The sequence below is a fragment of the Durio zibethinus genome, chromosome 12, assembly GCF_047325235.1.
Source record: "Durio zibethinus cultivar Kanyao isolate XHJ-2024 chromosome 12, ASM4732523v1, whole genome shotgun sequence".
Taxonomy (NCBI): Eukaryota; Viridiplantae; Streptophyta; class Magnoliopsida; order Malvales; family Malvaceae; genus Durio; species Durio zibethinus.
The window spans coordinates 12,686,636-12,703,046 of NC_143173.1; the positions used below are offsets into that span (position 1 = coordinate 12,686,636).

At 33.7% G+C, this 16,411-nt stretch overlaps 2 protein-coding genes and 1 pseudogene across 6 annotated transcripts; 1 reads left to right on the top strand and 2 right to left on the bottom strand.

Moving 5' to 3' along the window:
• Positions 1-4,951: 4,951 nt before the first annotated feature.
• On the bottom strand, positions 4,952-7,430 carry LOC111296260 (transcription factor DIVARICATA-like). 4 transcript variants are annotated; one of them, XR_002690944.2, is made up of 4 exons: positions 6,925-7,426; positions 6,371-6,774; positions 5,427-6,140; positions 4,952-5,244 (listed from the first exon to the last, which is right to left on the bottom strand). XR_002690944.2 is itself a non-coding variant. In XM_022890460.2 (4 exons), exons 1-4 carry the CDS (start codon positions 6,958-6,960, stop codon positions 5,205-5,207), a joined length of 885 nt encoding a protein of 294 aa, XP_022746195.2. In that variant the 5' UTR covers positions 6,961-7,430; the 3' UTR covers positions 4,952-5,204. The 4 variants fall into 4 exon arrangements, 3 of the variants coding, with proteins under 3 accessions (XP_022746195.2, XP_089596751.1, XP_022746194.2); XM_022890460.2 differs by having other exon boundaries at positions 5,736-6,140; positions 6,925-7,430; XM_089740625.1 differs by having other exon boundaries at positions 5,695-6,140; positions 6,925-7,428.
• Positions 7,431-8,944: 1,514 nt separating this feature from the next.
• Positions 8,945-11,351, bottom strand: LOC111296974 (sedoheptulose-1,7-bisphosphatase, chloroplastic-like). Its single transcript, XM_022891481.2, has 8 exons — positions 11,087-11,351; positions 10,877-10,996; positions 10,594-10,779; positions 10,197-10,278; positions 9,870-10,091; positions 9,636-9,736; positions 9,471-9,542; positions 8,945-9,383 (listed from the first exon to the last, which is right to left on the bottom strand). Exons 1-8 carry the CDS (start codon positions 11,312-11,314, stop codon positions 9,102-9,104), a joined length of 1,293 nt encoding a protein of 430 aa, XP_022747216.2. The 5' UTR covers positions 11,315-11,351; the 3' UTR covers positions 8,945-9,101.
• A 1,109-nt stretch (positions 11,352-12,460) lies between these two features.
• On the top strand, positions 12,461-15,995 carry LOC111297212 (uncharacterized; annotated as a pseudogene). The gene is made up of 9 exons (XR_016325914.1): positions 12,461-12,743; positions 13,252-13,467; positions 13,582-13,764; positions 14,047-14,269; positions 14,473-14,589; positions 14,681-14,824; positions 14,932-15,033; positions 15,344-15,412; positions 15,608-15,995. The product of XR_016325914.1 is annotated as an uncharacterized LOC111297212 (transcript).
• Positions 15,996-16,411: the final 416 nt, after the last annotated feature.

Consider the following 16,411-nt stretch of genomic DNA (forward strand, 5'->3'; position numbering starts at 1 on the left):
TTGCCTGTGAAAGATGCAGAAGAAGCAATCCAAATTGGATTTACTATGAAATTTTTAATAAATTCAATGAGCTACATTACTTAAAATTGTAGCAAAAATTATATATATATTTGATAAAAAAAAAAAGTGTATCGTGTTTCAGACAAGATACCATACATGAATAGCCAGATGTAGCTACTAATGGCATCAAAGAATTGAAGCTTTTGCTGTGAGAAGCCATTGTTGGGGGAAACTTGATATCTGAGATAATTTAGTCACAAAAATACGGCAGAAAATTTGGAGCTGACCCTTTTTTCAAATGTAGTTTTTCAAGTTTCCTCCATTTTCTTCGTTATGATTAAAGCAATAGATTGTAAATAAAATGAAAAGGAAATTCCATGGGAACTGAGAGATATCAGGCATGCCATCAAAGCTACATGAGGTTTTAATCTGATAATTTTCTGGTGGCATAAAAGAAATCAAAGTTTTGATTTCTGCATGCTGGCAAAGTTGCAGATCCTTACATTATGTGCAGCAACTCTGACCAACCATTTCAGGAGATAACTTTCATGCATTGCCATTGAAAAGAAAGCTTCAGTGCTACACATCGGAGATAACTTTATTGTGTTCCGGATGGACCTGGAAGAAAGTGTCAGCCAGTCCTGACATCAGGAAAACCTCTTTTACTCTAGTTGTTTTACTAACTAACGTGTAACATTAGTGTTGTCTTGTTGGAAAGTTTATTGGAATCATAGAGGATGTCACATTTAGAAAAAATCTTCTGTCATGATTTTGTGATCCTGGTTTAGAATGTAGGAACTATTATTTATGGCATTGAAAATGACAGTCAGGGCGGCTTAATTAACATTAATTTTTGGTTTTGAGATGAAGAACGTGTTTGACTTATCGTAAAGAAGACAGTTAGAGATGTCGAACATAGTATTTTAGAACCCGTTCCAATATTTAAATCAATCAAGAGTATAAAGATATAAATTAATATTTGTCTAATTTTTCTTTTAATATTTCATTGATGATGACGTAGGTAATTTTAAACCATATATAAGTACTGATGATGCGATAATCAAAATATTGATTGCATAGCCATTAAGACAATTTTTTTTTTCTTCTCATAAATTTCTAGTTCTATGTTGCCATCAAAGGATTGGAGCTTTCATTAAAGAGAGTCAGAAGGAGGAATCATGAGACGTTTAAATGAGTAAAATTGAAGGGTACTGTTTTTACAAAAGTTCCATCCATACAGGTGGCTGAAGCGAGAGATCTCTATTGCCTGATAACCCTGATAACCTCTTTCAAAGGATTTCAACAGCAGCGGCAGCCATAAGAGGCTAAAGCAATTAGGACACTGTTTTTTTATGGAACTGTAGCTGCCATATCCAATTTGTAGCTTGTAGTAAAAATGGGCGTTTGGCCGTTTGGAATTCTGATCAGGATCAACACCCAAAAGATGCTGACAGTTCAGGGCTGATTCTGGATCATATTAGCTTCAGTTTCAGGACCCATTTCAGGATCAGACTATCAAACTACATGAGAAAAATGTACTAGCAATTATAGTAACCAACATCAAACCTGCCAGTGATTACAAATGTCAGAAAGTTGAAGGAACTCCTTTTCATGACCTGTACCGACCCTCGGTATTACTTGATGGCTTAGCCAAGACCAAGAATCAACCTAGAAGTGATTACCCAAATCATTAGAATTGGACTACAACTTGAGAACACTGTTAACAGAACCTGATGAAGAGATGAAAGAACTTGTTTTGCCATCATTTTTTCCATTCCCTAATGGTCCAATGTTCTTATCCTGGTCTCCCGTCAGCCTTGATCCAATTTGATTTAAATTGTGTACTCCATTCATGATTAAGGCTGCAAATTAAAAAAAAAATACAATTAGTCCTGATAATTTGTATATTCATATTTATCTATTTTGTATTTAATACGTGTAAAGCACGAAAATTGTCATGTAACAATTTATGTGGATATTTCTAATATAAAACATATTTTTAGTTTTTGCTAGACGTTTTTTCTAAAGTTTTAAACTGTATTGCTTTGATATCTTTTTTCATATTTTGTCACCATGTTATGTTTAAAATTGCAAGATCTAAATACAAGACGTGAATGATGAGTCTATATTGACATTTCACTTGGTATCCTTCTCAAGTTTTTTAATATGCAGACATTTGTCTTTTCAAAGTCCAATTGTAAATTCTAATGGAATCAAATGATATAATGGAACAACAGATTGGAGTACTACAGCAAAGAAGTCGAATTATGGGCAAAACCTGATCCTGTTTGAGTTCCATCAGAACAAAGTAGCACTTAAGAGGCTTAAATACTTTTATATGCTCAAAGTCATGTCTGAATTCTCCATTGGTAGATGGTTCAAAGCTGAGTGCTTCACAACTGGCTATCATCAACAGCAAGTGCTCAAAAGTACAAAAATTGATATTACAATGGCTTTAATATACGATCTCCATAAGAAATCTCCAGGATAAGAACATTGAGATACCAAGGGTACTAAGAATTGTATAGATTTATCGACTGTAAATCATTATCTGACCACAATTACAATGAAAAAAATCATCATTGGGGCCCTAATATGATAAAAGTATTGATTTCACATGAATATGAAAGATAATTGCAATGAATTTGAACTTATCTTATCACTTTATATGTCAAAAGGCAATAGGCTAAGAAGGGCTAAAAGTAATTTAGAGTTATGGGTCTTGTTCCTTTTTATGCCTTTTTCAGCCATTGGTTATGTTCCCATGAAAGACCAAACACATGATGCATGGTATAGTACGGTGCACTATGAACAATTTTAATGCCATTTCTAAGTCAAAAGTTTAGAATTCACTTGGATGACATAATTGATCTAATGAAGTGAAATGGGAAGCAAGAAGCCAAACTTATTTCTTTTATATTAGAATTTGATGATTTGTGTATTCATATTATATTTTACATAAAAATTATATATTATAATTTGCTTTAAAACAAAAAATACAAAATACTATTTTTTTTTTTTGTAAAACCCATATGGGCTTTATTAAAATTTTAGTTGCATTAAGTTCGTGTTTTTTTTATATTATTTTTATATAGTGTATTTTAAATTCTTCCTAAGGCCATCATTAACAGTGCCCTTCCGCCTTACATCAAGACTTGATTAACTTTCATAGCGACTTCTAAAAATATGCCAAGCCATGAATATATATAAATAAATTTTGTATCAAGTGATAATATCAACACAACTTTATCATCTTTGCATGAGATCTGACGACAAAACGGTCTCAAGCCAAGATCATCCTTAAATAAAGCAGGCCAGTCTGTAATATATATATATATATATATATATATATATCATGCTGTTGTAATTGGGGTTGGGGGGGGGGGGGGGAGAAGGGTTTGCATGGTTCTTCAAAAGGATTTTGAAGGTGGATCATTGCGTTATTACTAAAGTAAGATTGCCTCTTTTCTTTCTGGAAATTGAAAGAAGGAAAGATGGCCAAAAAGGTTTGATCAAATTTAGAATAAAGTGGGAAAGAGTGGTTTCATATGCAAGTTGAAGAAAGGCAGCTCTCTTAGAAAAAAAAATATAATATAAAGTAGATAGTTTTTGTCATCTTCTGAGAAAAAAAGTTGGTAAAAACAATTATGTTGATCATGTTTGTGCTTTTAGCTTTTGAACACTTGAATTTGTGTGGCTTAGAGAATGATATACATGCAAAGTGACATGGGTAAGGCACTAGTCCCTTCCATCTAGTTGCAGCAGCAGCAACAGTTGCCCTGGTGGGGGAGTAGATCCCACAATGGAAATGCAAAGAAAACAAAAAAGTGACAATTTTTTCATATGTGGAATGCCTATTTGCCTACCTATGTAGAGTGATCATTATCATCAACCTATTCATTTCATTAGGGTCCCACTAAAGCATCTGAAGAGTAGAATTACCAGCATTTTTTGTACTGTTAATGGCAGTTCAGTAAATCTTGTTTTGATTGAGTTTAGGCTCTCAGGGTAAAGAATCAAATCCAAAATGCTCGCATAAGAAGGAGATTATAAGAGTTGAGATTTGAACTCTAAATTTGAATGTTATTTTTTAAGAGTTGTTATATTAGTCAACCAAGCTAAGCGTTGAAAGAGCTGATATTTTTAATAACCCTTTTTCAAAACATGATTTATGTACTGTATTCTTAGCTTTTCATGATCTGATGAACCATGGTATTTTGTTAGGATCTTATCAGAAGATTAACATAACTGGTGTTTTTATGGAATGGATTGTAAATTTGTAAGCAGGATGCTGCCAAAGAGTTGCAATTTATAGTTGCCTCAGTTCCAGGATCACATGGCACAAACTCAAGGACCTAAAATAGTAAATGAGCATAGCTCCAACCAATAAGGAAGAATCTCAGAAGGATTTTAGGAACATGTGGAAAAAAAAAAGTAAAATCATATTCTTTCCTGTTCCCATAAGAAAAAAAAAAGAAAAAAAGAAACATATTCTCTGAAGGTAAAAGAGAAAGTTAGCAGTTGATCTGCCTAATTTCAAAGCTAGATTTTCGCTTCCTTTCAACATGGTTATAGCAGGCCAAAAATACATGAACAGTTAGATTCCTTTTTTGGTTCTCAAGTAAACATATGAACCACAAAAAGGAGTGATGCCTCCAGAGACCAGTAAAAGAAGCTGTTATGCTAATGAATCAGTCTTGCCACCATTACAATTGGGTTGGCTGAAAGAGAAATATCAAAGAAAAGGGCAAAATTGGATTGGACCAAAATAAAGATGATCAGAGAAAAATAAAAATGTAAACCACATTGCATCTTTCTATATTCTATAGCAGGTTGAAGCATGTGATGCTTAATTAAGTGGAATGCATACTCAGCTTCGACTAAGTGATGGCAATCAAGCTTGGTCAACTTGGCCATATTGGATCAATAAAGGTGAAAATGGCAGAAGGGATCCAAGAGAAAGTAAGCAATCAGATTTTGAGAATTTCCAAAGCAGTGCCAAATGAGTCAGCCAATTAGGCCACATCACCAAATGACATGGCAGAAACCATTACAAAAACTATTATAGTTGCAAAAGTAGCAAAAGGTTCTTTTGGATCACTCCATGACAACTGCAGCAAATTTCTTATATCTCAGTAACAAATCATTGATCTTGCCTCGTACACATCCCGTAATGCCAATGTCTTGTGATTCTTGGCCTTCAGCTATGGGCAAAGTGTCCTAATCATCCAACAAGGCTTTAGCCTGCATCAGAATGGAGAACAACAAAAGCTAGGAAAATTAGCAAAGCTAATAGAGAATCCAGAACTTGGATAAATGTTTGTCTGACAAATAAATGCGAAAATAGTAGGGGTCTGATATGTTTTCTCTTTTATTCATACTCCGAAAAGCCGTTTTTCATTCATGATTTAACCAGGTAGAGTTACCTCTAGCACATGAATTTGTTCACCAAGACAATTCCTTGTATAGATAAATTTACAGTTTGGACACCGGTGTTTAAGCAATACATGATTCCACCATTGTGTAATAAGCAAAACCATCTCGTCTATAACAGAAGACATGAAAAAGAGCATTTTGAAAAACCCTTCTCAACATTATTAGATTTGAAATTGAAACGTTGAGTGTACAACAGAAAATAACAGCCTTATGTATCCATGCATTTCATATCCTGTGTAAGGGTTTAGAACACTGAGCTCTGGGGTGTTATATGAGCTCCATGATAAGCACTGCCATACAGATTTTGCTCCTGAAGTCTCAGGCCATTTGAAGCAGTCTGGTATTGAGATGATGTAAACCAATTCCCATGAGTTGAATTGAAAGCCAAAGCTGATCCATCATTTGGGTGATTCCAATTTTGGCTGACTTTTTGCATGCTAGCCAGCTTTTGCTGCAATGCAAGAACAGTAGACTGATTTACTGAAGGAGGCTTATGATTGTCTGAAAAACCAGTGTTGGTGAGATTGACAGTTGTAATATCGTGAATGCTTGGTCTCCTCTTATCTTTCCCTCCTGAAAGCTGCCTCTGATAGTATTTTTGAGCATGGCTTGCAACCTGAGTTGGAGTCTTGGTAACCACAAAATTTCGGGAGATATTTCTCCAATCCCCTTTACCATACTTCATAAGTCCCATCAGAAAGCGCCTATATGTGATGATCAAAGAAACCATGGTTAGAACAAGTACAGAAATCATCTAAGTTTCAGGTTAGACATTATAGAAAAATATAACTACAAAGTTACTTTGAATTGTTAACTGCACTCATAACAATTTGACTGAATTTTGAAATGGATTCAACTAAGTTTCAAAAAATTTATATCACCAACAATAACCTGAGTGTTTAAAGCATTTTTGACTAGTTTGAAGGAAAGTCACCTGTGTTCTTCTTCTGTCCATGGCACCCCTTTCTTCCTCTCCTGATCATGACCTCTAGCCCCAGTAGACCTCTTCCTATAGGCATCGAAATCACGATTATCAACCAATTCTAATGTAAAAGATGATCTAAGATAACCTGGAATCGGAACTCGCCCTGCTTCTATATCAAAAACATCTTCTTCCAATTCCCTATACTGTTTAATCACATCCAAAACAGTTTTTCCAGGTATCATTGCTGCTACTTTCATCCATCTATCAGGAACATCTTCACCATATATGGCTAAAGCACTCTCAAACCTTTTGTTCTCCTCCTTTGTCCAATATGTGTTGTTGCTCTCTTGATCAAACCAATCCAAATTCGACATGAAAGAAGTTGCATGCAAAGTTTCCATGCTAGACAAATTCTGAAAAAAAAAAAATGCAATTTTAACTTGAAAAAGAAGTTTTCATATTGGAAATGAAAGAAATATGAAGCTAAGGAAGAGACTGTTTCTGATTGCAGAAAGTAAAGAGCTTTAGATGCTTAAGAGAGCATTAAAATCAGAATCATTTACCTGGGAATCAAGAATCAATCTTTTTTTCAACAGCATAAACTGAAGAATCTAAAAATACAAACTTTTAAAGAATCAAGAGAATCTAGAAAAAGAACAACAAGACAGGAAAATCTGGGTGCTTTATTTATTTATAACGAGTAGAATTCTTGGAGAATTGAGAACAAACCAAGCTTGGAACTTTGAATTTATACTAAAAACAAAGCAATAAAGTGAAAAAAAAAAAAAAAAGAAAAAACTACTGAAAGGTGGTGGAGAAAGTAAAAGGCCAAGTTGTGGAAAAAAAAATGAAAGGAGATTCTTTGGATAATCAAACTGATAGAAAATAGAGGGAAATTGGGTTTTCTTTGTTTGGGTTTCTTTGAAGAGAAGAAACAAAAAAAAAAAAGAAGTGATAAAAGGGAAATGTTGAAGAGAATTGAGGAGGGAAATGAAGAGAAATATTGGTTTTTAACTGTGAGTGGATGAGTTCCCAGAGACTAGAATTGGACAGAGACAAGGAAGCTAAGAAAGATAGCTTTGTGAGGCTTTGAGTGTTAAAATAAAAATTTTCCTTCTTATTATATAAGGATTTGATTATGGAATTTTTAATTTTTCTTAATTTTTATTTTTTTATAGATGAAGTTAGGTTTGGTAATTGTACATTTGTATTATATTTATTTTATATTAAATATGTATAAAATATAAAAATTTTTGTGTTATGGTTCATTTGATATGTTAAATTCAAAACATATTAAATTTATATATAATTTTGTTAAAATTTTAAATTTTTTGTGTTATTTTAAAATTATTAGAATTAAATAAAATCTTAATTTCTTTAATTTTTATTTTTTGGGTTCGGAGGTGTGATGTAGTGGAACTTGGTTAGCCCAAAAAGTTTATAAAATTATAATGGTACCCTTGAAAAAGAAGAAAAGAAAAAAAAAAGCATTATAAAAGAATGAGAGAGTTTTCTACCATTAAACCATCATCAAATTTGTCCTTTTCTAAACTTTAAAAATAATAATTAAGCCCATCATATCATCATAATGAACATTAACTGTCACAACTTTAACATTAAAATTAAAAATATCTTATTTTTTGTGATTTCATGTAAATTTTAATGAAAAACTTCCAAATAAAAATTAATGAATAATAATTTTAATATTAAACATTTCAAATTAAAGTGCCTGTCTGAATTTCTGATTTTTTTTCTCCATATATATTTTTGAATGAAAAAATGATGGCTAAACAAGTAAAAACAATAATCCTTTGATCATCTGCTGTTTGTCAAATCTATTATTGCTTTTCACTCACAAATCTCTTATTGTTTTTCAATAAAAAAATTTTCAAACTTTGATTCTCAAAGCTGTCTGGAAGATAGATTGTCTAGCACTATGTAATAAACATATAACTTAAAATTAATTGATTATAAGTGAAAAGATTCAATTTGAAAATAAAATTATAAAATATTAAATATTTGTTAGATATGTTATAATACTATTTTACTATATACTTATCATGTGTAGATAAAAATAAAAAAATTTATCAGATTTAAAAAGAGCAACAAAAAAAAAATTTTAATTTTGATATTATATTAAGCATCAAATTTAAAATCAATTGATAATAAATGAAAAAATCTAACTTCAATATAAGATTATAGGATATTAAATATTTTTTAAATATGTCATAACACCGCTTTAACACTATGGAAGGTCAGTCGGGGACGATAAAAGTGACTCGTTCAGGTCATTGCCGTTGTCTACCAGAAATGCCATCTTAAGTTCCCTTGTTATGTGATTCAAAATGGCAATGTAAAAACGAAACTCCTAAAAAAAACACCAAAATTATAATGTTAGAACATTTTTTTGTAAGAAATTTTGCTTGCTGGTGGTGAAAGCTAGCTGAATAGACAGTTTATTAAGACCTTGGGTGCCATGGAAGTAATATAGCAGCAGCTTTCATAGAAGGAGGTGCATTGGCCCTGGAATAATTGTATGAGAACTTCTGCTTCAAGCCTCATTACACCTAAAGAAGCAAATACTTTCCAGGGAAAAATATGCTGAATTGAGCTCAGCCTTTTATAATTGGAGCATTTCTTCCACTATTCTACAACTTCTATATGGAATAGCTTAAAATTTTGACAGTTGAGACACAGAGAAAAGAAAAAGGCTGAAAGGCAAATAAGTAAACACTGTTTCTCAAGCAGCAGCTCCAACAGGGACCCCTGCTTTGAGCCTTGAGGATCCGTATAGGGTTTCTTCGAAGCGGATAATCTCATTCTTGGAACCATATGCAACTTGGGTTCTATCATCAAGATTATTGATCACTTTGTCTAGTACTGACTGATGACCATCACTACTGTAACCACCAGCTTTCTCAATCAGGAACCCCAAAGGAGCTACCTCAAATAACAGCCTCAGCTTGGCTTTGGCAGATGGTGATGCCACATTTGTGAAGATACCTTTCTCTTTTACAATGATCTGTAGATAAACAAATAGTAAATCATTTTAAAATTGGCAACAATATGAACTATAGGAAAACCAAGGTATGGAAGAAGCTTGGCATACCTGGTTGACATCTGGTACCATTCCACCAGTGTACCTCAATGTGTATTTCTCTCTCACATAGTAGTTGATCAACTGTTTTTTAAAATGTAAAAAACAATAAGAGATAAAGCAATAATATTCCCTCATTAAAAGAACTAGGAAAAGTTAAATATAATTGACTTGAACCTTGTCATATTCAGGATTGTCAAATGTGGCTCTCAAGTTTCCAGGGGAGAACATTTTTCCCTCACCAATCTCTGTGGTATCCTTGACATGTTGCCATTTTCCTGATAAATGCACCAGGGAAACATCATTTTAGAGTGAACAAGAGGAATTGAGGTGCTCAATACTTATTCCTTAATCTTTGGTCATTTTCTGATTGCAAAATTTGATACTAATATTGTTGCAACTTGCAAGTACCTTCATCAAGCAGGAGGAACTCATGGGTTCCAGGAATGTCCTTAAGAGCAAGAACATATGTACTCCGAGGACCGAAAATTCCCATTGCTGCAGCAACTTGATCTCTTCCTGTTACTCCAGTTAACTTATCTCCAGGCCACACCCCAAAGATGGTGCCTACGGTGAAATTTGTATCGACAATACTAGAGCCATCAAGTGGATCAAAAGCAACACTGAATCCACCTGTTCATGTAGTAATAAATTATGACTAGTCTACAAGTTCTTGAAATTTGGATCAGTAATTTCAACTGATGAAAAAACTTTAAAGAGGTTGAAAGACATGAAGACCTTCTGCAGGGCCTCCCATGTCCTGAAGCTCAGGAACTTCTTCTGAGCATGCGTATTTGCAGAAGTGTGAGTAAGTCAAGGCCTATATATGGATCATAACCAAAAATTATTACTTTTAAACTTCACAGACAAATTGCTAGAACTTGGACAATGAGTGGTTGTCTAAATCATTCTGCGTTCAGAGTTTTATATGCCTAACTATATGATTTACCTCTCTATTAGTTCCTTTTAACTGGGATTAGGAACTGACATGCAAAAAAAGTGCATCTAGAACTCAAATTAGATACCATTTTTAATCTTTTTCATCAAAATGACATCTGAAAAGCTTATGAAGAAGACTTGAAATAACCACCAATTGTAGATATAGGAGCCAATTTTTTTGTTGGTCATTTCTAACCTCAAACAGAAGCTTGTTGGCAAGCATATCCACAGCAAGCTGCTCATCTCCAAAGGAATTCACACAAGCTGTACCTCCACAGGAAGCTGTCCTAACCTTGAAAGCAATTGTCCTTAATGCTTCTCCCATGCACATCATCAATCTAATCAGTCCCTTGTCTGGGGTTGCCTTTGTCAGGAACTCTTCCTACAACCATATAAAACACATTCAAATTACTGATTCAAGAACCGAAAAAAAAAAAAAAAAAGAAACAAGCTAGAAAAGTTTTACTATGTTGATTTACCAGGCTGTCTCCAATCTCACATCTTGTCACAAGGGAAGAGTTCTTTGTCTTTGAAACCTTCAATGATGATCTTGGCACAACCCTCAGTGATTCCCCAAATAGAGAGCTTGATTTAAGGCTCTGCCATACATTAATTCAGTATAATTTTTTATTGAAGTACTCATGGCAAGCCAAGAAAGCATGCATGATAACTGATATATATAATCATACCCTTGAACTGAAGGAAGGAGATAGTGATGGTGGGGAGACTAATGCAGTGGAATGCTTAGAGGAGACACTAGGAAGAACAATGCCATGCGCATAGCAGTTGACACCAGTCTCCATGGTTGAAATTTTTTTATTATTACAGAATTGAAACTTCAGAAATCTCTTACTTGTGCCTTGTGGCAGAGAAAGTGCTTGAGAGTTGAGTAGGGTAGTAGATAGGCAGTTAACCATGTCGTGACATGTGGCAGCTGGTGAGAGGATAGGCCTAAAATCAATTTGGAAACGGCGAAAGGGGAGGGAGTGAGCTTATATTATCATCTCTCACTAATGTGTGGCTATGGTCCCATATTTCAAGAGATTGTGATAGGGAAGGCTTGCTAATTGCTGCCTTGATAAAATGTTGTCGAGGCTAGGCCTTGGAACTTGGAAGGGGGCTTTCTTTAACTGCCTTTTTTATTGCATATGTAAGGTTGTTAGCATGGGAATTGGAGGTCCACAATTGCCTCACCATTTCTTCAATCATTGTTTAATGTGCCATTTAATTTTCAGATTTTTTTTCATTCTATATAATTTTAATTTGTGATATATTGATATTTAAGTTTGATTTAAATGCATGATAAAAACTTTTTTTCACCGCATCATAAATATTATTTAAAAATTCAATCATAAAAAGACGTTTACAATAATATACAAATCTTCTCTCGGAACATGTCTGAAGACACCCTTAGTCAACACAATATGTGAAAAGTAAGTTGGATTATAGCTCTTTTTTTTTTTTTTTAAGGATTATAGCAGATATTAAACTTTTAACTTAATTGATGATAAACCACCCAAATTTGGGCTATTTGTACTATTTGGCTTGGATCTTAAATTAGGCCGAAACATAATTTAAACCCAAATTACAAGCCCAAAAAGGTTCCCAATTTGATTGGGTTTTGAAGATTAGGGTTTAGACCTCAAAAAGCCTGTGAAAAGATTACCGCCAAGCACAATCCATTCCGCCCCGACTTCAGCCTTTCTTGTCACAGTTCAAAGCTCTGCTCTTTTTCTATGGAGGCCAGGGTTTTTTCTGGGGTTTTAACCAAAAATCAGACCCCATTTTTAAACCCTTTACAACCAAGAAAGCTCCAATCTTTGGGAACATAAATAGTTTGTACAATACTAAACATACCCATCAATTCTCAAATGCCTCCTTTCAGCTTTACACAGCTTTTTCACGCAGAAACCATTGTTTCAGACAGGCTTTACCCATTTCTCTTCGCTGTAGCTTTTTTAAAATTGATCGAAGCCCATTTCCATTTGAGTTTTGAAAGAAAAGTTGAGTTCTTTTAAATCTTGTTATTGTTGAATTTGATGTTTAAGGTGGTAAATGTGAGTTTTAACAAATACCCACATTTTGTTTTGTTTTAGTTTGTCATCTATGATTACCTAGTGAATTGCAAGAGTTTTTTTTTTTTTTCTTTAATTACTTTTGGTGCATGATTTGATTTTTTTTATTGTATTGTAGGTGATTAATATGTCTGGAGATAATTCTCGTGAGCTTGAGTTGTCCACTTTAATGGCATTGTAACCTTTGGATGGTCGTTATTGGGGTAAAGGGAAGGACTTGGCTCCCTATATGAGTTAATATGAACTTATTTACTTTAGGATTCTTGTTGAGGTAATCTTGTAATCATCAATCTCTTAATATATTCATTTTTAAAGTAATTTCGTTTCAAATTGTTGGTTCTATGTGCCTACTTGGCTTCAATGTTTTGCCTTTTGCTCATTGTTTGAAATCTAATTCATATACATCTTGGAAATTGGATTCATTATAGAATCTGTCTTAGCATAGTTGAATTATGACTTGATTGAACTTCAGCTGTGATAAATCTTACGCTGATTGACATAATTTTATGGGAAATATTGGAAAGTGTGGGTGCCATGAATCAAAGGGTAACATAAATCCTCTGATACTCGACTGGTGGTTGCCAACTGAAACGAGTCGATGAAATGTAAATGATATGATGAGACTTGTGGTTGATGTATAACTTACAATAACTGATTTCCAAATCCTATTAAGTTGAATTCTATTTATATTTTCATCATATAAGTCAATGAACTTCATTTTTCTTTCTTTTTTCTATGCTTTCTTGAAGGACCCTTTTTAAATATAAATAGTCTGTCAGATTAAATGGTTGCTGAAGCTTTCACAAATTCCTGAAGTCATTGAAGTTCCAAGCTTCAGTGCAGAAGCTCAGTCCTATTTGCAACGATTGATTGATGGATTTTGCATGGATGATACCTTGGAAGTTAAAAGAATAGAGAAAGTAACTAACCATGATGTAAAAGCGGTGGAATAGTTCTTGAAACAGAAATGCCAATCTCACCCAGAGATTGCCAAGGTTGGGATTTACTCATTATTTCCTTGACACATTATCTTTTTTGTTTGACTTAAATTCATGCAAGTAATTCTTTGGGAATTCTAGGATCAAATTACATTTTCTCTCTGGTTTCAGGCGCTTGAATTTTTCCATTTTGCTTGCACATCTGAGGATAAAAACAACCTTCCCCATGCATTGATGTTGAAAGAGGCAATGACCAAAGTCATGTTTCCAACTATGGATAAATTGATTGAGGCAATATGTAAGATGGCTAAGGCTAATGCAAGTATTTCTATGCTTTCTCGCACACATGGCCAGGTAGACGAGTGATTTGAAGCTTGAAATTAATTATTTCTCTGTTAATGTGTCATAAGCGACTCAGTGAATAATATTTTGATTTGTGCATTAGTATTTGAACTGTCAAGCCGATCGCGATGACACATTTTTTTTTCTATGGGAAAGAGAAAGAGAGAGTGTTTTATCCCAAGATTTCTTATATTTCTTTGTTGTTGTTGTTTTAATTGTCTTTGATTTGTTACTATTACTTACTATAGAAATAGCTTTTATTACTTGATCACTTAAATCTTTGGTTTATTTCAGCCAGCTTCATCTACAACCTTGGGAAAGGAGATGGCCATTTTTGCTGTCAGGCTAAGCAGAGAAAGGCAAGAAATTTCTCAAGTTGAGATGATGGGCAAGTTTGCTGGTGCAGTTGGAAACTACAATGCCCATCTTGTTGCATATCCTAAATATTAACTGGCCTCAAATTGCAGAAGAGTTTGTAACTTCTCTTGGATTAAAGTTTAACCCCTATGTTACTCAGGTATGTTTCGTGCACTCCTTCCACTTATATAGTAAAAGTATATATGTCAGTTGAAGGAGTGACACTCTTAGTTATCCGTCTATGGATATGATCAGTTATGGGTTTATGTGCTTCTCCTGGAATACAACTTGTGATTATGCAATCTTGTCAAATTGTTGATATTTTCTTCTGATTGAATATATCTGGTTTTCGCTTGTTTGCAGATTGAGACGCATAATTATATGCCAAAACTTTACCATGCAATTATCCGGTTTAACAATATATTGATTGACTTTGACAGAGATATATGGGGCTACATATCTTTAGGATACTTTAAGCAGGTGAGTATTTTGATGCAGGATGTTGACTTAAATTTATAAGTATCGTTTTTATGCCAACCTAATATCTTTCTGTGCTCAAAATTTGGAGCAGATAACCAAGTCTGGTGAGATTGGCTCATCAACAATGCCTCATAAAGTAAACACTATTGATTTTGAAAACAGTGAAGGTAATCTTGGTAAGGCTAATGAAGATCTATCTTACCTGAGCATGAAGTTGCCTATTTCACGTTGGCAGGTAAGACCATATCATGTCCACTTGATTTTATGCATGTAAAGTTCATAGCTATTAGTCAAAATCTATTCAACAAAGAATACATTTCTTCTTATGTGTTGAATTTGCAGCGAGATTTGACTGATTCAACTGTCTTGAGAAACATGGGGGTAGGACTAGGCCATTTTCTTCTTGCCTACAAAAGTGCGTTACGAGGAGTAGGAAAGCTCCAGGTATGCCACTTAAGATAAAAGTTCCAATCTCCTTGAAGTGCATGGTGATTATTTTAGTGCTGAAGGTATTTAGTAAATAAGTGGAATATTTGGTTATTTATCTGTGAAATTTGGAATCTGTCATGTAACAATGACTTGCGGTATGGCACATTAGCATGTTTTCTTCAACTCATAATGATTAGCAGCTTGATATCACCTATGAAGCAACTGCTCTTGCTGATTCTTCTCTGAATTGTAGCAGTAGGTGCTTACTCACAAAGCTTTTTCTGCTAGATACTTCTATCCCTTTTAAACTCCATTTTCATTCCAGGTTAACGAAGCTCAGTTAAGTGAAGACTTGAACCAGGCATGGGAGGTACTTGCAGAGCCAATACAGACTGTATGTATCATCTGTTCTTCATTTATCTTATTCTGTATCTTGATTCATCCTTTTTTAACCACAAAGTGGTAGCAGCTTATATCCTTCAGGTTGATATTTTAATAGCTTGGGTGAGATGCTAGTGCTTGATTCTCAAACTCGATTGTCTCCCTTACAAAGTCCACTTCATTCTTGTTTCTTTTAACTTATGTGTAGGTCATGCGGAGATATGGTGTTCCAGAGCCTCATAAGAAGGTGAAGGAGCTAGCTAGGGGAAGAACTGTTACCAAAGAAAGTATAAGGGAGTTTATCGAAGGCTTGGAGTTACCCAAAGAAGCTAAGACCCATCTTTTGAAGTTAACGTCACATTCCTACGTTGGAGCAGCCATTGAATTAGCCAGAACATAGATTCAACCATGAACGCTATAAAAGTAACCAAGGTCTTAGAAACATGTAGTTGAAAGAAATAGCCATGAAACTTATTGTTGAACTGGCAATTTAGTGTTCGTTGCACCATATGAGACAGATGGTCAAGTGTTAACGAAGTCCGAGCTGAAATTTTGTAAGCAGTCTTAATGAAAAGTCAACTTGAAAATTTTGTGCACAGTGATCAAGCTTCTGTTCCCATAATTTCCCCCATTCATCCCTAATATTCTTGATCAAACTCAGGATCTTTCATTGCAATAAAATCAAGTTTTGCAGCAATTGACAAAACTTTGTATTTGGGGTGTTTATTCAATTTGTTCGGTTAATCTCAAATCGAATTATTTAAAATTGAATTATGTTATTTTATTTTCATTAATTAAATTAAAATTTTTAATTTAAAAAATTAATATATCAAAATTAATTTGATCAATTTGATTAATTTTTTTGATTAATTGAATAACAAAATACATTAAGTTAAATTATATTTTAAATTCTTATTTTTTCATATATAAAATAAATTAAATAAAATTATCCAATAAAACTATGAAAACATCAAACATTAAGTTAAAAACTCTAATAATTTGAAATGAAATG